Source organism: Nicotiana tabacum, chromosome 5 (assembly GCF_000715075.1).
Source record: "Nicotiana tabacum cultivar K326 chromosome 5, ASM71507v2, whole genome shotgun sequence".
Taxonomy (NCBI): Eukaryota; Viridiplantae; Streptophyta; class Magnoliopsida; order Solanales; family Solanaceae; genus Nicotiana; species Nicotiana tabacum.
This window is the reverse complement of record NC_134084.1, coordinates 100,738,763-100,762,574: the sequence shown is the minus strand read 5'-3', so window position 1 is coordinate 100,762,574 and position 23,812 is coordinate 100,738,763. Positions and strand designations below refer to the sequence as shown.

Sequence of the window (23,812 nt, the reverse complement as noted above, 5' to 3'; positions counted from 1 at the left end):
GCTTCGTGCCAACTATTTGAACCCTCTCCGGGGAGTTTTATCACTATTTCCTCACTGTTTTGATTTACTACTTGAACTCAGTCATACCGTTTTCCACTGTTCTACAACTCAACCACTTTTACTGGGTTTTGAAACTAAAATGATATATTAATTGATGTTTTGGGCTGAGAACTACTGTTTTACTAATGCCCGAGGGCCTTATATGATTTCTGGACTGAGTACGGCTAAGGGCCAGATGTGAGGATACTATGGGATAGGGCTGCGCGCCACAGCATTGTTATACTGGTATTGATATGAGGCCAAGGGCCCAGATTTGATGCCACTAGATGGCTTGATATTGCGCTTAGACCATAAGGGGCTCCTCCCGGAGTTTGCACACCCCCCAGCGAGCACCGTCGATGAAATATATGGATCAGGCTGCACGCCGCAGCGGGTACTATAGGGTACCGTTGTATGTGTTGATTTTCTTTATATGTCTATTACTTAACTGCTTATTTGTTGTAGCATTACCATATTTCGTTTCCATTGGTTTATTGCTTTCATATTACTTGTTTAAAACTGTCGCATTATAGATTACTCTGTGTTTTTCGTGATTTCTTATTCTCAATCATTATTTATGCTTATTACTCACTGGGTCGGAGTACTCACATTACTCCCTGCACCTTGCATGCAGATCCAGTTGTTCCAGAGGCTGAGTAAGGAGTTTCAGTCGATCATTTTATATACGGGAGCATCGAGGTAGCTGAACGGCGTCCGCAGCCCGGATCTCTCCCTTTTATCCTTTCGTTTTATTCGTATTTTCCTAGACTAATTATGTATTAGGCTGTTAAACTTGTACTAGAGGCTCAAGACTTGTGACACCATATCTGTATGGGCTAGGTAGTAGTATTATCATCTGAATTTCCGCATATATAACTCGTCGTCTTAAACTCTTATTAGGGTAATTTAGCAATTTAACTGTGTTGGCTGATAATGATTTCTATAAGAAAACGGATTGGGGTTGTTAGTTGGTTAGGCTTGCCTAGCAGTGTGTTGGGCGCCATCACGACTGGGGTTGGGGTCGTGACAAGTTGGTATCAGAGCCTATGTTACATAGGTCTCGCAAGTGAAGAGCCGGTTTAGTAGAGTCTTGCGGATTAGTACGGAGACGTCTGTATTTATCCTCGAGAGGCTGCAGAACCTTTAGAAAAAACTTCATACTCTTGAAATCCTGGTCGTGCGAACTTGTTGGTCCGGCTATTAAAACTTCTGTTATTCCATTCTCTCACAGATGGTGAGGGCGCGAGCTACCGGACGAGGTGGACCACCACTAGTGCTACCAGCTGAGACCACCATAGGCCGTGGGCGCGGTCGTGGTCTTGGCAGAGGTAGAGCAATGAGGGCAGCACCTGTAGATCCACCAGCTGCCCTAGATCCGGATCAAGCTCCAGCTACGGATGCTCCAGCAACACCAGTTCAGATGCTAGCTGTACCCATCATGATTTTGGGACTTCAGGAGGCCTTGGCACAGATTTTATCAGTTTGCACTGGCCTGACTCAGGTATTTTCAGCCACTACCGTAGTAGCTACTTCAAAGGTCGGGGGAGGCAATCAGACCCTCGCTGCTCACACACCTAAGCAGGTAGTGAAAGGACTACAGACGCAGGGGGCACCTCCAGCTCAGTCGGTTGCGCTAGTTTAGGAGTTCGTAGTACCAACCATGCCGGATGATGAGCAGCGTTGTCTTGAGAGGTTTGGTAGGCTCCAGACTCCGTCGTTCAGTGGTGCTGAGGGCGAGGTTGACAAGTGTTAGCGGATGCTCCGTACAACAGGTAGTCTTGAGTTTAGTGGTGTGGCATTTACCACCTTTCAGTTCTCGGGGGATGCCTTTACTTGGTGGGAGGATTTTGAGAGGCGTAGGCCTATCGGTGCAGCACCCCTTTCTTGGCAGCAGTTCTCCGCTCTCTTCTTGGAGAAGTATGTATCATAGTCCTACCAAGAGGAGCTGCGTAGGCAGTTTGAGTGGTTGACGCAAGGGGTATGACCGTGACCCAGTATGAGATGAGGTTTTCTGAGTTGGCTCGTCATGCCATTTTGATGATTCCATCAGATTGTGAGAGGATCGGGAGATTTGTGGATGGCCTTAACTACCATCTTCATATTCTGATGACTAGAGAGAGAGTATTGGGTGCTACGTTTGAGGAGGTGGTTGATATTGCTCGTGAGATTGAGATGGTTCGCCGTCGGGAGCGAGAGTATAGGGAGGCCAAGAAGCCTCGAGGATCGAGCAGTTATAGTGGTGCTTCAGGGGGGTATCTTCAGGTCCTGGTCATCATGGGTCTCAGCAGGACCAGCCTTCATTCAGCGCCCTCCCAGCTCAGAGTTCATCTCATGCCCCATCAGCTCAGGGTTATTCTACGTCGAGTCTATTTGCTAATCACTCTGGTGCGAGGGGTGCCCTTCAGTCCCCATCTCCAGCACCGGGTAGTTGTTATAAGTACGGAGAGTTTGGACATATGAGGAGGCAGTTCCCTCGACTTCGTGATGGTCAGTTTCAGCAGAGGGGTCAGTCCTCGACTTCTATTCTAGTTACTTCACCACCCGCCCAGCCAGCTAGGGGTGGAGGTTAGGCAGCCAGGGGTCGCCCCGCAAAGGGAGGTCGATCAGGCGGTGGCCAGGCTCATTTCCATGCTATTCTAGGCAGGGGAGATGTTATTGCTTCAGATGTTGTCATTATAGGTATTGTTTCAGTCTGCCACAGAGATGCCTCTGTATTATTTGATCCCTGTTCCACCTATTCTTATGTGTCCTCATATTTTGCTCATTATTTGGGTACGCCCTGGGAGTTTCTTGCTTTACTTGTTCATGTGTCTACCCCGGTGGTACTATTGTTGTGGACCGTGTGTACCGGTCATGTGTTGTGACTATTGGGCGTTTGGAGACCCGAGTTGATCTATTGCTATTGAGCATGGTGGACTTTGATGTTATTTTAGGCATGGATTAGTTATCTCCGTGTCATGCTATTCTAGATTGTCATGCTAAGACAGTCACTTTGGCTATGCCGGGTGTACCACAGATCGAGTAGCATGGCGTGACTGATTATGTTCCTAGTAGAGTGATCTCTTTCTTGAAGGCCCAGCGTATGGTTGGGAAGGGTTGTCTGTCATATCTAATGTTTGTAAGGGATGTTGGAGCTGAGACTCCTAGCATTGATTCTGTTCCAATTGTGAGGGAGTTTCCCGATGTTTTTCCTACACACTTACCGGGCATGCCATCAGACAGGGATATTTATTTTGGTATTGACCTGGTGCCTGGCACTCACCCCATTTCTATTCTGTCGTATCGTATGGCACCAGCAGAGTTGAAAGAATTGAAGGAGCAGCTTCAGGAACTCCTAGATAAGGGGTTCATTCGGCCTAGTCTGTCACCTTGGGGTGCGCCGGTTCTGTTTGTGGAGAAGAAGGATGGCACAATGAGAATGTGCATTGATTATAGGCAATTGAACAAGGTAACAATTAAGAACAAGTATCATTTGCCTCGCATTGATGATTTATTTGACCAGCTTCAGGGAGCGAGGGTGTTCTCTAAGATTGATCTCCATTTGGGCTATCACCAGTTGAAGATCAGGGATGCTGATATTCTTAAGATTGCTTTTAGGACTAGATATGGTCAATATGAGTTTCTTGTCATGTCTTTCGGGCTGACCAATGCCCCAGCAGCGTTCATGCAATTGATGAACAGTGTATTTCGACCTTATCTAGATTTGTTCGTTATTGTATTCATTGATGATATTCTAGTGTACTCGCGTATTCAAGAGGAGCACGCAGAGCATTTGCAAGTTGTATTGCAGAGATTGAGGGAGGAGAAGTTTTATGCAAAGTTCTCCAAGTGTGAGTTTTGGCTCGTTTTAGTGGCTTTCTTGGGACACGTGGTGTCCAGCGAGGGTATTCAGGTTGATCCGAAGAAGATAAAGGCGGTTCAGAGTTGGCCTAGACCATCCTCAGCCACAGAGATTCGTAGCTTTCTTGGGTTGGCAGGCTATTATCGCCGGTTTGTTCAGGGATTCTCATCCATTGCATCGCCTTGACCAAGTTGACTCAGCAGGGTGCTCTATTTGTATGGTCGGATGAGTGTAAGGAGAGCTTTCGGAAGCTCAAGACAGCTTTGACCACAGCTCCAGTATTGGTTTTGCCATCAGCTTCAGGTTCATATACCGTATATTGTGATGCATCGAGAGTTGGATTGGTTGTATATTGATGAAGGAGGGTAGAGTTATTGTTTATGCTTCTCGTCAGTTGAAGCCTCATGAGAAGAACTACTCTGTTCATGATTTGGAGTTGGTTGCCATAGTTCATGCATTGAAGATTTGGAGGCATTACTTGTATGGCGTATCTTGTGAGGTATTCACCGATCATCGCAGTCTTCAGCATTTGTTCAAACAAAAGGATCTTAATTTGAGGCTGCGGAGATGGCTAGAGTTGCTTAAGGATTAAGATATTACTATCCTGTATCATCCGGGAAAGGCCAATGTAGTGGCCGATGCTTCGAACCGGAAGGCAGTGAGTATGGGGAGTTTGGCGTACATTCCAGTTGGGGAGAGACCCCTTGCAGTTGGTGTGTAGGCCTTAGCCAATCATTTTGTGAGACTAGATATTTCGAAGCCCAGTCGGGTATTGGCTTGTGTGGTTTCTCGGTCTTCCTTATATGATCGCATCAGAGAGCGCCAGTATGATGATCCGCATTTTCTTGTCCTTAAAGATAGGGTTCAGCATGATGATGCCAGAGATGTGACCATCAGTGATGATGGTGTGTTTAGGATGCAAGGCCGGATTTATGTGCCCAATATGGATGGGCTTAGAGAGTTGATTCTGGAGGAGGCCCACAGCTCGCGGTATCCCATTCATCTGGGTGCCGCGAAGATGTATCAGGATTTGAGGCAGCACTATTGGTGGAGAAGAATGAAGAAAGTATTGTGGGATTTGTAGCTCGGTGTCTCAATTGTCAGCAGGTGAAATATGAGCATCAGAGATCGGGTGGCTTGCTTCAGCAAATGGTTATTCCCGAGTGGAAGTGGGAGAGGGTCACTATGGACTTTGTGGTTGGACTTCCTCGGACTTTGAAGAAGTTTGATGCTATTTGGGTGATTGTGGATCGGCTGACCAAGTTCGCGCACTTCATTCCTGTGTGTACTGCCTATTCTTCAGAGCGGTTGGTAGAGATTTATATCCGGGAGATTGTTCAGTTGCATGGTGTTCCGGTTTCCATCATCTCAGATAGAGGTACTCAGTTTACTTCACAGTTTTGGAGAGCCGTGCAGAGAGAGTTGGGTACCCAGGTGGAGTTGAGCACAGCATTTCATCCTCAGACGGATGGACAATCCGAGCGTACTTTTCAGATATTGGAGGACATGTTACGTGCTTGTGTTATTGATTTTGGAGGTTCATGGGATGAGTTTTTACCAATTGCATAGTTTGCCTACAACAACAGCTACCAGTCGAGTATCCAGATGGCTCCGTATGAGGCTTTGTATGGGAGGCGGTGTAGATCTCCAGTTGGTTGGTTCGAGCCCGGTGAGGCTAGGCTATTGGGGACAGATTTGGTTCAGGATGCCTTAGAGAAGGTGAAGGTGAAGGTGATTCAGGAGAGACTTTGTACAGCGCATCGCGTCAGAAGAGTTATGCGGACCGGAAGGCTCGAGATGTATCCTACATGTTTGGTGAGACGGTCTTGCTGAAGGTTTCGCCCATGAGGGGTGTCATGAGATTTGGAAAGAAAGGTAAGTTGAGTCTGCGGTTCATCGGGCCTTTTGAGGTGCTTCGGAAGATTGGGGAGGTGGCTTATAAGCTTGCGTTGCCACCCTGCTTGTCGAGTGTGCATCCGGTATTTCATGTTTCTATGCTCTGAAAGTATATTGGAGATCCATCTCATGTTTTGGACTTCAGCACAGTTCAGTTGGATGATGATTTGACCTTTGATGTGGAGCCAGTAGCTATTGTGGGTCGCCATGTTCGGAAGTTGAGGTCAAAAGATATAGCTTCAGTGAAAGTGTAGTGGAGAGGTCGGCCCGTGGAGGAGGCTACCTGGGAGACCGAGCGGGAGATGCGGAACAGATATCCTCACCTATTTGAGGCTTCAGATACCTTTCTTGACTCATTCAAAGACGAACCTTTGTTTAAGTTGGAGAGGATGTGACGACCTGGCCAGTCATCTCTTGAATTACCACTCCGTTTTCCCTATTTCTGCTTCTTTATGCTTCGTTGTCCGTATTTTATGTGGTCGAGTTGATTGATTTGTGTTTGGTATGGTTTTGGTAAGAAATAAAACACTTAGTCTCTTTTAAGAAGGCTTAAGTTGGAAAAGTCAACCGGATGTTGACTTATGAGTTAGAGGGCTCGGATGTGAGTTCTGAAGGCTCGGTTAGCTTTAGGAGGTGATTTGTGACTTAGGAGTGTGATCGGAAGTGGTTTTGGAGGTTCGGTATAGAATTAGGCTTGAATTGGCAAAGTTAGTATTTTGGCGATTTCCGGTTGATAGGTGAGATTTTGATTCGGGGGTTGGAATGGAATTCCGAGAGTTGTTGTAGTTTCATTATGTAATTTTGGATGTGTGTGCAAAATTTCAGATCATTCGGACGTGGTTTGGTTGTGTTTTTTATCCAAAACGTATTTCAGAAGTTTTTAGAAAACTTAGGCTTGAATTCGATGTGAATTGATGGAATTGGCAATATTTGAGGTGTTTTGATGATTGAAACAAGTTTGAATGAGGTATTGGGTTGTGTTGGTGCCTTTAGTTGAGGTCCCGGAGGCCTCGGGGTGATTTTGGATGGCTAACGGGAAGTTTTGGAACTTGGGAGATAGCAGATTTTTTGCTGCTGGTGGTGTTTTCGCACCTGCGGTTTGGGAACCGCAGGTGCGGTATCGCAGATGCGGGGTTTGGGTCGCAGAAGCGGAAAAACTGAGGAAGGCCTGGGACCGCTGATGCGGAAGGGGGATCGCACCTGCGACGCCGCAGAAGCGGCGCAAAGACCGTAGATGCGGAGTTGGCCCAGTAAGTGAAATTCCGCAAATGCGGAGAAAGGACCGCTGAAGCGGTACCGCAGAAGCAGCTATTGGTCCGCATATGCGGTTATGTCTGGGGCAGTGAGTTTATTAAACATTTCATCAGCGATTTTGAGCCATTATTCCTCCATAGCTGAGTATTTTCAGAGCTCTTTGAGGGAAATTGAAGGGGGATTCGAGGAGGAGTGATTGGAGGTAAGATTTATGAGCATAAAATGTGATTCTATTGTGAAATTAACCTAGAAATTCATGGGAATTTAGCTAAAAATGGAAGAAACTAGGGCTTGGGATTTTGAGATTTTAAATTGGGATTTGAAGGGCCATTTGAGGTCGGATTTGAGAACTTTTGGTATGTATGAACTCGTGGGGTGATAAGGAATCTAATGATGTGAAAATTTCTGAGTTTTGAGAAGTGGGCCTGGGGCTCGGGTTTTGCTAATTCCGGGATTTTTGATACTTTTTTGATTGTTTTCGCTTGGGCTTTGTTCCCTTAGCATATTGTGACGTACTCGTTCTGGTTTTGGTCATATTCGATGCGCAAAGAGGCCGATTTGAGAGGCAAAGAAATAGCGAGCTAGAGTTTTTGCCAGTTCGAGGTGAGTAATGAATGTAAATGATGTCCTGAGGGTTTGGAACCCCGGATTTGCACATCGTAGTTCTATATTGAGTTGAGACACGCGCTTGATGATGAGCGTGGGGTCGTTTACTATTGGAGATTGTGACTTGGTCCATCTTGAGTGATGCTTTTACCGCGTATTGGATTAAAGCTTATTTGTTACTATCATTATTTGGACTGATTGCCATATTTGGGCTTTGTGCCAACTATTTGAACTCTCCGGGGAGTTTTATCACTATTTCTTCATTGTTTTGATTTACTACTTGAACGCAGTCGTACTGTTTTCCACTGTTCTACAACTCAGCCACTTTTACTCGGTTTTGAAACTAAAATGATATATTAATTGATGTTTTGGGCTGAGAACTACTATTTTACTAATGCCCGAGAGGCTTATATGATTTCTGGACTGAGTACGGCCAAGGGCCAGATGTGAGGATACTATGGGATCGGGTTGCGCACCGCAGCAGTGTTATACTGATATTGATATGAGGCCGAGGGCCCAGATTTGATGTCACTACATGGCTTGATATTGCTCTTGGGTCATAAGGGACCCCTTCCAGAGTCTACACACCCCTAGTGAGCGCCGTCGACGAAATAGATGGATCGGGCTACACGCCGTAGCGGGTACTATAGGGTAATGTTCTATGTGTTGATTTTCTTTATATGTCTGTCACTTAACTGCTTATTTGTTGTAGCATTACCATATTTCGTTTCCATTGGTTTATTGCTTTCATATTACTTGTTTAAAACTGTCGCATTATAGATTACTCTGTGTTTTTCGTGATTTCTTATTCTCAATCATTATTTATGCTTATTACTCACTGGGTCGGAGTACTCACATTACTCCCTGCACCTTGCATGCAGATCCAGTTGTTCCAGAGGCTGAGTAAGGAGTTTCAGTCGATCATTTTATATACGGGAGCATCGAGGTAGCTGAACGGCGTCCGCAGCCCGGATCTCTCCCTTTTATCCTTTCGTTTTATCCGTATTTTCCTAGACTAATTATGTATTAGGCTGTTAAACTTGTACTAGAGGCTCGAGACTTGTGACACCAGATCTGTATTGGCTATGTAGTAGTATTATCATCTGAATTTCCGCATATATAACTCGTTGTCTTAAACTCTTATTAGGGTAATTTAGCAATTTAACTGTGTTGGCTGATAATGATTTCTATAAGAAAACTGATTAGGATTGTTAGTTGGTCAGGCTTGCCTAGCAGTGTGTTGGGCGCCATCACGATCGGGGTTGGGGTCGTGACACATAATTAGTACGTCGGTGAAGTTTTTATATCTTCAAACCGAATACAAATAACCGAGTAGAAAATCACAAGGATTTTAATCTCGGATTGAGTAGAAAGTCACAAAGACTTTAATCTGAAACTGGAGTAGAAATTTTGAATATTTTAATCTTCAAAACGGGAGTAGAAAATCGATGGGATTTTATTCTCCAAACCAGAAAGTAAGATGAACACAGAAATAAAATAAATTCCTTAAGCTTGTTAGTATTATGTATCAAAACCAGAAAATTAGAAGATGTTAGCTTAAGAAAACTAAAACAGAAAATTCCGAGCCCACAAGTTTCTTGTGCGTCCTTAAAGAATTTAATCCCCTCACATTTGCCCAAGGTTTCAAATTAATCTTCCCAGGATAGAACTGAATAACTATTCTGTGATAGCGGCACTTCAAATCACAAAACTTCAGCGAACTCAAACGGCAGAGCAAATCACACGAAATGCTTACGTTTTGCTTTGAAAATCAATGTAGAATTCAGAAGAGAGAGGGGAGAGTTTTTCAAATTCGGTGGTGAAAAAACGAGGCCAAGCCACAGAATTTATAGCCAACCAGTTGGATGCCTTCGAATTTAGGTGTCTATTTGGCTAGAAATTTTTTCAAATTTCTGTTGCATTCAATTTCGAAAATCGGATCGTTACCGTTTGGGAATTATTATTTTAACCTGCGAATTTATTAAACTTTCATGCCAAGAAAATAAATAATGGAAAAACATGTCGAAGCCAAAGTCGAGCGAGCGACGACGATAACAACGCGAGACACCACTTCTTCTCGACTCTTTAAGAGCTCGAAGATGTGCTCCTCTATACAAGCACAAAGATTTTCTTTCCTTTTTCCGATGAATGATAAAGTGTCTTAGTAAAAGGAACACTTCAAACTTTTCGTTTCCGTCCAAATCTTTTCCTTTTATTTTCCATTCACGCATCTTTATTTAATTAGATTTTAAAAAAAAACTACAGATTATAGCTATGAGGTGAAAATTAACATGGCTTGCATACCTAATCACTACTTTTTGGCTCCCTAAAGAAAAGAAATTCAAAAGCAATTCAACTAAGTAAATGATTTGTACAATCTAATGAGTTGGGTTGATATAAGAGGAAGAAAAAGAGTGAAGGGGGTTTCAGAAAAAGAGGGTTTGGCTTATGTCTACTTAAGGGAAGTAAGAGGAGATGAAAGTTAGGAGAATGACATAAAAACTTCTCTTTTTTCCCCCTCAAAACAGTCAAACTTCTTCACACTTTTTGACTCATGGCTAAGATAGCGGTAATACTTTTATTGTTCTTACTAAATTATTCAACTGTGCGTATGACAATGTTAATGATTATGTATAAGAAGCAAGGGTGTGACAATGGTGTGCAGAAAGATATGTTAGAAATTAATGCATAAGTAGTGGAGTTATAACTAGAAATAGCACCTTTGACTAAGAAATGTATGGAGTCCTTTCTATTTTCATATCCTTTTAAAAGAAATGTTAAAGATTGTACTCTTTCATTTTTGGATTTAAGAGATATCTATCATCTATGATAAGAATATTGAAACTAATTAGTCTAAAGTATCATATCCGCAGCTTGAACCGTGACCAAAAAAGGGCACCCCTTCAAAATAAAGGAAGAAAGCTCTACAAGGAGAAATGCTTCTGCCTGGAGTCCAACCCGGGTCTATTGCTTGGAAGGCAACTATCCTAATCGTTGGACTACAGAGGCAACTTTGTTAGTGCAAATAATACGAGCTTCAAACTTGGTTCTGATAATTACATAAAAATACATCAAGACATATAGTTCAAAGCAGCTGGAAGCTTATCCTGGTTGCTGGGAAGTGGGAACTCCTCTAACTTTAAAATCTTTGGCTCATAGCCAGTAATAGGGGTATGTGTATCAGTGTATGTGTGTGCTCATTTTTTTTTCTTCGGAGAAAGGTCAAAAATGTTCGTGAACTATTAAAAAAGTTTAAAAATAACTTTCATTCACCTATTGGGCTAAAAATAACTCTTCATCTACCTTTTTGGTTCACTTATACCCTTTGACCATTAGGTCAATGCTGAATTTTAAAAATAATTATTTAAATTCCACGTGGCAACTTCTTATTGGTCGAAATTTAAACATCTAACCTATTAGAAAGACCTATTCATATCTACTCGTTTTCCGGGCGAACCTGCCCCAACACTACCTGACCCGAATAAAAAGTTCAAAATAAAAAAATAAAAAGATGCCCCGCGTGAAAACATTACCAATTTGTTCTTCCTAAACGATGTGCTGCTAGTAAAGAGCTTATATGAGTAAGTTCCCAAGGAGGTGCTTCCGGATATTCTTCTTTTCCAAGCATTGAGGAACTGGATCTTAACCTTTTTAGAACACTTGGAGAAAAATATCAATCTTCATGGAGCTCACTTGATGTAGCGACGAGTTTGTAATGATATACTTTTTAGATTTTGGAATCATATAACTTTCTATGTAACGATTTTGGTAGATTTTGGGGCCTCTTTATTTTAGTAGAACTTTTTATTTGGGTCGGGTTAGTATTTGAAGCGGGTTAGTACGAAAAATTAGTAGATATGGGTGGGTCTTTCTACTGTGTTACATGTTTTAATTTTGCTCAATAAGAAGTTGCCATGTGGAATTTAAATAATTATTATTTTTAATTCAACATTGACCTAACGGTCAAAAAGCATAAGTAAACCAAAAAGGTGGATGAAAGGGTATTTTTAGACCAATAGGTGAATGAAGGTTATTTTTAAACATTTTTCAATAGTTCAGGGACATTTTTGACCCTTTTCCGTTTTTTAGTTTATGCTAGCGGGAGGCCGTATAAGAGATAGAGATATGAAGAGTTTAACGAGAGACAAACTTACACATCTAAGATGCAAAGTAGTCATTCTAACACAGAACCATCACTTTTTTCTAGAGAGAGGCACATGTTTGTGTCGGCATTCCTCAAAATAGCTTGTTAGTCGTACTTTCTTGTATAAAAAGTCATGATCCTAAAAGAAATACGGTATAATTTGTGTTGGAAAGATACGTTAGAAGTAGTATTCCAATAATATGTAAAATTATTTTGAGACGCCTGACAGCAAGCGTTTGTAGTCCAACGGTTAGGATAATTGCCTTCCAAGCAATAGACCCGGATTTGACTCCCGGCAGACGCATGTTCTTTTATATTGCGTTTGTAAAATTTTAAATAAATTTTCTTCCTTCATCTATTTCATTCTGCATGCCTCGAAACTGTCCCTTGAGGGAGGCACAGATCATTAGATTTTTTATATTCATGATTCTGGAGGTGGGGTGTATTTACAGGACGCAAAGGAAAAAAAAAAATCTACCAAATGATTTTTATAGTCATGGAAAAAGAAGGCCATTCTTCAAAAGTTCAATATGTGCAGCGGCATGTAAACGCGAAAATAAGGACCTGTTGCTCAATCACTCAGTGTGTATGTCAATATTTATATCAGACGTAATATCAATGAAGATGAATTGATTTCTGCTTGTGTTTACCCTAAAAACGGATAACAATTGAACTTATATTTTGGTTTTAAGGACACGTGATTTTGCTTGGCATAAACTGAGAAAGAACGGAATATTGATATTAAAATTAACTGCAAATAAAAATAAAGCAAACCAAAGGAAATGTATAGCTTTGATTCTCGAGCTAGGTCGCCTTCGAATCAAACGAATATTCCATTGGTAAATAAGAACAAAGTGACAAAGTATTGAGAGCTTAAGAGAAAGATAGTATATTGCTTTATGTAGCGTGAATATGATGATGTTTACAAATGATCATAGACCCCCTTTATATAGTAGGGGAGTCCTACTCTTAATACAATTCTAAATACAGTAAGAAATCCCATGATTGGCTAATTAATTGGCTTTTTCTTGATACGTGCCGGGATTCACGCTGTGATCCTCGCCCGATTGCGTATGTTTCGTCTTTCCGTTATTCGACTCAATAAGCTTCCCTCGATCTCCAGCTTATTCGGTGTCGATCTCGATCTTGATTGATCTTGGTTTTGGTTGGCCTTGATCTTAATCGGTCTCAGGGTCTCGAGCTCGATGATCTATCTTCACACCACGGTCCGATATAGCATGGGGTCGAATCTTGGCCTGTCACGAAAAGGGCAAGCCCGAATTTGACCGTATACAACTTGATATAACAGAGACCTCCAATCAAGACTTCCTTCAGGATAGTCCATTTCCAATTCATCCGGTGGAATGAAAGTGTCAACAGAAAGTCCATAGACACTATATATGCAATCATCATCGATGCTATAAACTTCTTCCATTTGTGTAATTGTAAGCACTGTCCTTAAACTGTCACCAAATTTTGTGACTATCACACTTGAACAACCCGAATGTTCAATTATCACTCCCTCGGCCACGTACCGATAATCCACGTTTCTCGTGCGCATAGTGTTTTCCCAGTATATTGGAGGAGAACCTGGACAGACACTGAAATCTAGTTAAGTATGAGCCTTCTACATAAACAAGCAAATTAAACCACTTCTTTGGTTGAAGCAACATGCTTGAATCTTGATCATCTGTTCAGTATTTTGATATCTTTCAGCCAAGTGTGTGTTGTTTGTGATTGTGGATAATTTTAGATCAAAGCAATCAATTCCCAAAGATTCTTTGACAAGCAGTGAATCAAGCCCTTGTAGATAAAGTTATTATCAAGTCAATGCCATGGTAGATATAATAAAAACTCTTTCTATGTCAGTGTATATAATTTAATGCCATAGAAGTTTTTCCTGATTGGTACTTTATCACTACTTTGTATTATCCTTAGAGGCTAAAACTATAATAAAATTTGGTTCCTTTTTGCAAAATATCAAGCTAATTCACAACATAAGATTTTTGGTACATGTTCTTTAATTTGCCATTTTAGTATGTTTAATATCTAGCTAATTCACAACATAAGATTTTTGGCCAGGCCTTATCTTAGCTTTACACAGAAATGAGAATCAGTCGGTGCAAAAATTACAACCAATAGAGGAACATGCAAAAGACAATAAAATAAAAAGGAATCCATTTTGTCTTTCCTTGCCTGCAACTTTTAAAGGGAACATACCCATTTTCCCTTCAATTTGGGTTATATTTAGCCCAAATCAATCCAACTTTTAAATGGATTAAATTCGGCGCAATATATAAGCCAAAAACGCTTTTTTTTTGCTCATCTAGCACACTTGAAAGCAGAGAAAAGCAATCACAAAGTACGGAATCTGTCTTTGAGATTGCTACCATGACTATGCGTGAGCAAACTTGTTTATTCTGGGGTTAGGTTTTACATGAATGTTGATATTCGAATATTGATTTGATGAGTTAATTTATCATATTGGGTTGTATATTTATATCCAGAGTTTAATTATTTTACTGTGTAGCTAACAGTGAAATATTATATATGAATCTTGAATTAAACTTGAAAGAGGTAATCTTGATTGCAATAGGATTGAATAGAGCGTGATCTTGAACCTATTCATTGGGTAATTGACTTGCGAATACGGATAGAAATATACCTATTTGCCGTGCTTAGCCAATTGTGCAAGAAATGTGAATGCATTCTTTTTATCTCTAATCTCATAGAAATATAGGGTTCAGAATAAATTGAAGAGGCAAGTAGAAGTTGTCAAATTTCTACGAGTATTATTGTCCTTGCAGGCAGGTTAATAACCCATATAAATTAATAAGTCGAGTTGATTGAAGAATTCAACAGGATTGTTAGCCAGCCATAACCTTGGAATATTATTTCTCATTGAATAAAAATGTGTGTGCTAAATGTGCTAGTTAATTAGTTTTTCTTTTACAGCTTGTTTGGATGGTTGTTAGTCATCGTTTTACAATTTATTGTGTTGTGTTGTATTGTATTGTATTGTATTGTTTTATAAATAAAATATTTGAATAGATTGTATTGTTTACTGTTGTTAAATAACATTTTGCTATTTGGTTTGACTATATCGTACTGTACTGTAATTGATAAGTTTACTAAAATACCCTCAATTGTTTAAATATTAAATTTATTAAGAATTGCGTAAAAAATATAATTTTAGAAAACCTCTTTCTACTAATTTATCACCAAACATGTCTTATAAATAGATTAAGCAATTAAATTCATGCAAATTCTCACAAAGTTAGCAATTCTATGTTGGAGTTGGAAGGGGCAGAAGTTGTGGAAAAAAGGGATGAAGACAAAGTAGATTATAGGTGGGATATCGAGTTTTAAAAAAAAGGTAAATGGTAAAATAGAATTATGAAGTAATAAGTTAGGGCATAATTAGAAAGAAAAATAGGATATAATCCCACTAGACCAAATCGATTGTTTAAAAAAAGGGACTTTTCACTGTTCCGGAATAATAAATTTAACAATACAATACAACCAATTTTAATGAAAAAATCAAAACAAATATTGTTTTGGAATAATAGGACAATATGATACAATGAGTAACAATCATCCAAACAAGCTGTTAATCGCAACTGTAGTTAGTATAATTAATCAAACAAAATATCTCTTGAAATTATTCTTGACTCGATAAATTAGAATTCGCTTGATTTAATTGATAATTAATTACAAATCTTCGTGGAAACGATACCCCACTCACTCTTTATTAATTGATTGATGGTATGTACTTGTGTGCGATTTAGGACAACGAACATCGACCTTGAATCAACCTATTTCTGCGAATGAGCCTTTCATATTAAGTAATCATAAAGTTGAAAGAGCTGTTTATTCATTTTGCTAAGCTTTAGATAACAAAGTAAAATAACATCATGATGTAAATCTGCAATCACTACAAAATTCATTTATTCTTTCTCTAGCTGGTGTAAGTTTTCGATGAGATCCTTAATAATATTCTAGAAAATTCATGATATATTCGAGAAAAAATTCTAAAATAAATAAAATCAGATAAGCTTTACCGTTTGAAACCTCGATTCAAACATTAAAATTCTTGGATAATCACTAGAAATCCGGCTTAACTTATTTCCATATTTTTTGATGCTTTCCTTTCCTGTGAAAGACCTTATTAGGCTCCTCACACTACCTAATTGTAAGGGTGGCAAACGGTCCGGATCCGGGCCTAAACGGGCCTCGTGGGCCGGTCCTAAGTGGACCGGTTCTATGTGGGCCCGGACTTCGTGGGCCGAGCTTAAACGGTTCTGGGCTTCGTGAGCTTTAGGATGTAACTGAACCGGGACCGGGCCCACGAACTAATGGCCCCGGGCTAAGTGGCGGGTCCAGACGGGCCTAAGTGGGCCTGGCCTTTTTTTAAAAAAAAAAAATTATCTAAGGCAATTTTTTGTAAATTATATAGCTTATATATATATTATATATATATATATATATATATATATATATATATATATATATATATATATATATATTTAAATGTCTGTGGTACACCCTGAACGAAAATTTAAGACTCTTCCACAGTTCTTGCATTTTAATATTTGGCTTTCTTCATTTTCTTCAAGCACTTCATAGTAGTGCGAAACAAATAAGCGCACTCTTTCCGAACGAGGCATGATGTAACTTGAAAATTAAGATTGAGACTTGAATTCTTGAAAATTGGAGATTGAGAGATTGAGAAATGAGTATTGAGTATTGAAATGAAGAAGAGGGAGAGGGTATTTATAGTGTTAGAGAAGGTTAGTTTTGTAAATTGAAAAAAGGCTATTTGTGCAATATGGCCGTTGGTGGTCATTGGGGGTGGGGCCCTCATTTTAAATTTTGAAAAATCTTATTTTGTAGTATATATAGTATACTAGTATAGTATATAATATATATATATATATATATATATATATATATATATATATATATATATATATATATATATATATATATATATATATATATATATATATATATATATATATGTGTGTGTGTGTGTGTGTGTGTGTCTATTTTCAAAATGTTTTCTAAGGACATATATATATATATATATATATATATATATATATATTATAGATATAGATATAGTATATATAATATATAAGATATATAATTTACAAAAAAATTTAAAAAATAGGACGTACATATAGGCCCATATATATATTATAGATATAGATATAGTATATATATATATATATATATATATATATATATATATATATATATATATATATATATATATATATAAGCTATATTCGATACAGTATTACCTAATACACTTATACTTAGTGCATAGTATAGCGTAAGTATATATATATATATATATATATATATATAAGCAATTTATATAGTATATACTATTTTTATTATTTTTTTTTAATCTAAGACAATTTCTTGTAAATTATATATATATATACTACATAATTTAGATAATTTACAAAAAATTGCCTTATATAGTATATTGCCTTATATAAGATTGTATACGGCCCAGTCGTGATGGCACCTCTCGTGAAGACAAGGCCAACCGACACAACACCCATATTAACCCTTTAATCATTAAGAGTCATTTTTAAGCCTTTAATTAAATAATATTTTGTAATATAAGTCTGAATGAATAGTGCAGAAATAACATACAAGCCCGACATCGGGGTGTCACTAGTCATGAGCATCTACCAAGGTCTGAATACAGCAAAAACAGTCAAAATGTACTGTGTACATAAATGAAAATGAGAGGAAGGAAGCAGTGCTGCGAACGTCGTGCAACCACCTTGCTAACTCTGATGACTCCGCGTCTGAGCAACCAATACCCGCTATCAGGTTCCGAAATACCTGAATCTGCACACGAGGTGCAGGAAGTAATGTGAGTACTCCAACCCAGTAAGTAATAAGAGTAAATAAAGACTGAGCAGTAGGAAACGATGAATCCACAGTTATGATAAACTCAATAAGCACAACAGGCTTTCAAATCAGAATACGAGTCAATCGTCTCATTTTAAATCCAGTGTTTGGTAAAAATCATTTAAAATACCTTCGAACAGTTTCAGTAGTGGTTCAATACCATTTATAATAAAAGAGATGAAAACCATAATCGGCCCCTCAGGCAAAACACAGTTCGTAAACGGCCCCTCGGGCAAAACAGGTGTCATAAATACCTTATAACAAGAAAATCTCAGTGGAAATAACAGAAGCCACATCGGCTATTAAGTTCTGAACATCTCATAAATCCCAGCTTAAATGAAAGTTGTTTAAAAAAATATTTATTCAACGTTTTGACAGAGGCTCAGTATAAAGATGAGTGAAAGCAGTCAATAAATCAACATATTCGATAGAAACTCACTTAAAGAAGAGTAAAATCAATAAGTTCATAAACAGACCGCTCAGGCAAAGCATCACTCATGTGTATGTATATATCTATCGCCCCTCAGGCAAGCCACTCACTCACTCATGACTCAACTCTCAGCAATCAGAGCTCATACTCAGCACTCACGCTCAATAGGTACCATATCATAACCGCTGCGGCGTGCAGCCCGATCCATATATCGTTGCGGCGTGCAGCCCGATCCATATATCTCATCGACGACACTTACTGGGCGTGTGTAGACTCCGAAGGGGCTCCTACAGCCCAAGCGCTATATCGCTGCGGCGCACAGCCTGATCCAATATATATATTGTTGCGGCATGCAACCCTGATCCATATACATACATATATATATATTGTTGCGGCGTGCAGCCCGATCCATAAATATATAATCCTCACAACCAGGCCCTCGGCCTCTCTCAGTCATTAACCTCACAATCAGACCCTCGGTCTATCTCAGTCATCAACCTCACAATCAGACCCTCGGTCTATCTCAACCCAACCAATTTTTACAATTAGGAGTAGAGTAATAAAACCTGTTTTAAACATTTAAACAGGTAAAACATGACAGAGGATTGACTTCTAGCAAGTAAAGTGAGGAAAATAATCAAAATGCCCCTAAGGGTCTCAATAGGTCGGCACAAGGCCCCAAACATGGCATACCGCCCAAATACAATATCAATCTCTAAAACATGGAATATTATAAGATTTTCAAATCAAATATGCGACTTAGCAGTTGTACGGGATGGACCAAGTCACAATCCCCAACGGTACACGACTTTATGCTCGTCATCTAGCGTGTGTGTCACCTCAAGTAGCACAACAATGCAAAATCCGGGGTTTCAAACCCTCATAACAGCATTTACAATTATTACTTACCTCGATCCGGTCCAAACTCTAGCCCGCGATGCCTTTGAACTTACGAATCGACCTCCGGATGCTCCGAGTCTAGCCACAATCAGTACATAACCATTAGAATATGCTAAAGGAATAAAGCCCACTCGAAAATATCCAATTTGCATAAAAAATCACGAAATTGCTCCAACTCGGCCCTCAGGCCCACGTCTCGGAACTCGATAAAATTAACATCAATGGAATCTTCTTCCTCTCACGAGTCTATACTTACCAAGAACATCAAAATCGGACCTCAAATGGCCCCTCAAATTCCCAATTTAACTCTCCAATTTCAATCCCTAATTTCTCTAATTTTGCTACTAATTTCCCATAGATTTCAAGCTCAAAATGTTAAAAGTCATCATAGAAACAAGTTTAGGGTCCAAAAATCTTACCTCCACGAAATCCTCTTGAATTCCCTCTTCAATTAGCTCTCTCAAGCTTTCTTCCAAATGAAATATGGTGAAAACTCTCTAAAATCACGAAGGAGAAAATATAACATTCTGACCCCAGTCATTTTCGAATCTTCGGTGATTCAGCCGCATCTGCAGTACCACATTTGCGACCAATGAGCCGCTTCTGCGGCTTTCACTTAACTCAGCCAAAATCGCATCTGCGATGCCAATTTCGCATTTGCGCATTCGCAGGTGCAGTCCAAAAACCGCATCTGCGGTTCCTGCGTCCCTGACATTTAGCCGCTTCTGCGATCACCATTTCCGCATCTACGGCACCGCACCTGCGGTCCCCAATCTGCAGGTGCGGAAACACCAGAAGCAGTAAAATCTGCAACTTCTCAAAATCTCAAACTCTTTCGACAACCATCCGAAATCACCCCGAGGCCCCCGGGGCCCCCGGGACCTCAACCAAAAGCACAAACATAACCCAACACCTCATACAAACTTGTACCAACCTTCAAAACACCTCAAACAATATCAAATCAACCAGGACATATCGAATTCAAGCCAAATTTTTCCTAAAATATTCTGAATTCTGTTTTTGATAAAAAAAACCCAACCAAACCATGTCCGAATGACCTGAAACTTTACACAGACATCCCAAATGACACAACAAAGCTACTGCAACTATCAAAATTTCACTCCGACCTATATATCAAAATCTCACCTATCAACCGGAAAACGCCGAAATCTCAATTTCGCCAATTCAAGCATGAACCTTCCACGGACTTCCAAAATGCATTCCGATCACGCTACTAAGTCCCAAATCACCCAACGGAGCTAACCAAATCATAAAAATTCCAATCCGAGATCATATACAAACAAGTTCAAATCTTAGTCAAACCTTTCAAATTTTAAGCTTTAAACTAGTAACTGTTCTTCCAATTTCATTCCAATTATCCCGAAAACCATAACCAACGATTAACATAAGTCATAATATATCACACGGGGCAAGTTATGTCCGAGAACTGACGAACAAAGTGCAAAATCCCAAAACGACCGATCGGGTCGTTACATCCTCCCCCACTTAAACACACGTTCGTCCTCGAACGTACCTAGAGTTGTTCTAAAAGCCAACCGAATTTCGATATAATATTAGCTATATTAAGACGTATATATATATATATATATATATATATATATATATATATATAAAGTTTAAGATGAACTCGGCATTAAAATTGCAAATTAAAGTTTACATTTAATACTTCAAATTAAAGTTCAATGCCTTCAACATAATACTTCAAATTAATCTAACAAACTAAAACATTAAGCATAATACGTCTAATAATTTTAAAATAACACAATTTGTCTCAAATCAACTTAAAATGTTAAATACAAATGTCTGGTGAACGCGCAAGACAACTCTTTATATGCCTCCTTAAACAGCCTGTGCCCTCCAACTTTGGACGAGGAGTGTAGACTCGATCACAATTCTTGCACTTTATTATGTAAACTTCTTCATTTTATTCTACCACATTAAAGTGTTCCAAAACAAATGGGCGCAATCTAGAATTACCAAGCATGAGTTAAGTAGAATTAAGAATTTGAGTTTGCGAAATGAGAGATGAGTGAAGACTTGAATACTTCAATTTGAGTTTGAGAAATGAGAGAGATTGATGATTTTGTGAGAAAAATGAAAGAATGAGGAGGTATTTATAGTTGAAAATAGGGAAAAAGTGTAATTATAAAAACTTTGAGGTTAAAACAAAGTTGGGGGGGGGGGGGGGAGTTAAATGGCTATTTTAGAAAGCCCAAACGGCTATTTTTGCAGGCCAACGGCCATTTTTTAAATGTTGCAACGGTTTTTTTTCAAAAAAAGTAGTCGTTGTGCCCGTTTGAGCCCGTTTATGACCGGTTGAACCGGCCCACTTAGGACCCGGTCCCGGGCCTAACGGGTTTCTTCAATGAACCGGCCCACTTGGGCCTCAAGCCCCTGGTCCCGGGCTTAAACGGTTAGGCCTATTTAGGCCCACTATCCATACGGGCTCGCGGGCCTGGATCGGGCCTGGGCCTAACCGGCCCACTTGCCACCCTTACCTAATTGTGTATATAAAAAAGTTTTGGTTAATGGCAAACCCTTAGTATTATTTCTAATCTTATGAAATAAATGCAAAAGCGCAAGCACAGTTTTTAAAATGTCAACATACAAACTTAACATAAGGAAGTTCGATAAAATAATGCCAAACAACAAAAACATGGTGACATAAGGATATATCTTAATCTAATCGTTTAGTTTTGACTCCTATAAGAATAGTCCCTTTTGTCACCATTTGCATTTAACAAGCAATTTAATTTTTGGTTGCTTTTAACAGTCGGTTTCAGAGAATTTTTTAAACTTCTACCAAGTGATCTTTGTTCTTTGGATGATCTTGAAGATGCACACCCATTACAAAGGAAACGATCAAATTATTGTGGCTAAATGCACTAATATTTGATTATGGAACCGCTGTTTAAGTCATGCCTTAAATTCAAAAAATTTGCATGTCTATTCACTTTGGAATAATTTCAAATCACTAGTTTAAAGTTGTAAAATTTTGTGTCTGAAGTTATAAACTTTGTCTTAAATTAATAGGTCACATACATGATGAGTCCGAAACCCAATTGTGGTCTTTTTGGACTCAAAATACCGAAATAAGTGAAAAAAGAACTTAGTGACCAAACTATATAAAATGCGATTTTAAACCGCGCTTTACCTTAACATCCGTTTGGGACATTAAGGTAAAGCGCGTTTTGTTCATTTCTCCTAGTGACTCCCCTAACTCCTAATTATGTGTATTGATCAGTTAATTAGGAGTTAGTGGAGTCATTAGTTAGTTATAGTTGACAGTTGTACCAATCAGCTAAGTAGTTAAGAAGTTAGTCAGCCGACCTAGTTAGTTAATTAGCTTAGTTGTTCAATTGTATATAGTAGAGGTTCTACTCATTCTTTCTCCTTAATTCAATTGAGAAATTCTGGAAACTTCTCTCATTCCTTTCTCTTCTCTTACTGTGACCTTTCATGGCATGAAGGACACGATTGTCTCACCATTGAAGCTCACCATCGAAGCTCAGCAAAGCTTCGAATTACTGTTCCATTGATCAATTCTAATATGATATCAGAGCAAGGAGCATCAATTTTGGACTCGCCTCACAGAATCTACTGGTTCTACTTCCGTCAGTGACGATTTGAACTAGATTGCACACATGCAATTCATTTCTCCATTAATTTCGAGCAGTAGTCGTGAGGACGGGTTATGATTTACTTCTGAATCTGTAGCTGTTTGTGAATTATTGCTAAATTCTTAATCATCATTTTTCTAGCCCCCAGTTGCTTAGAAATTCTGTAGTGTACGAAATGAGTACTGGTGAAGATGATAATTAATCAATACCGACTATGACTGAGTCTCCTAATCAGTTAGGTTTTGATATAAATAGTCTTTTGTAAATTCATCCATCTGACAATCCTGGAGTAGCTTTGGTTCCTGTTCCATTTGATGGCTTTGGTTATAGATCGTGGAGAAGAGGTGTGGTGCGAGCATTATCTGTGAAGAATAAGTTGGGATTTATCAACAAAGAGTGCAAGAGACTAGATCCAGATTCATCAAAATTTCGCCTATGGGAAAGGTGTGATGATATGGTCACTTCATGGATCCTAAACTCCTTGGCCAAGGAAATTGCAGACAATGTTGAATATGTAGCAGATGCATTCGAATTGTGGAGAGAACTTGAGGATCGATATGACCAAACAAATGGGACAAAGCTGTATCAAATTCAGAAAGAGATCAATGATCTATCTCAAAGAGCCCTTGATGTCACCAGCTATTACACAAAAATGAAAAAGTTTTGGGAGGAACTCAATACCTTGATTGCCAAATCTCATTGCACTTGCAACTGCTCATGTGGAGCTAAGGAGAGCATGCATAAGGCTGAACATGATAGGAAACTGATATAATTCCTTATGGGATTGAATGGGACATACATTATAGTTCGAGGCAGCATATTGATGATAAATCCTCTTCCTTCAACTGCCCAGGTATTTTCTTCGTTGATCCAAGAGGAAAGGCAGAGAGAAATTAAACCAAGTGGCCACTTAGCTCTGGAGTCATCAGCCCTGGATGCTAGCACAATCTGACCTGGGACATTCAGAACAAACTATTCTCCCAGCAACAATCATAACAACAGGACTAGGACCTTCTATGACTATTGTAAGAGACCATGACACACTAAAGAGAAATGTTACAAACTTCATGGATACCCATAGAGCTTTGGCCAGAATCAGAATCCAAACATAAATCAAAGCAGTTTCA

The 23,812-nt window shown here is 39.3% G+C and overlaps 1 protein-coding gene and 1 non-coding gene across 2 annotated transcripts; both read left to right on the top strand.

The window, feature by feature from the left end:
• Positions 1-1,699: 1,699 nt before the first annotated feature.
• LOC142180882 (uncharacterized) lies at positions 1,700-23,457 on the top strand. Its single transcript, XM_075252984.1, has 2 exons — positions 1,700-1,787; positions 22,979-23,457. Exons 1-2 carry the CDS (start codon positions 1,700-1,702, stop codon positions 23,455-23,457), a joined length of 567 nt encoding a protein of 188 aa, XP_075109085.1.
• On the top strand, positions 12,013-12,084 carry TRNAG-UCC (transfer RNA glycine (anticodon UCC)). The gene has a single exon. It is a non-coding gene; the product is annotated as a tRNA-Gly (tRNA).
• Positions 23,458-23,812: the final 355 nt, after the last annotated feature.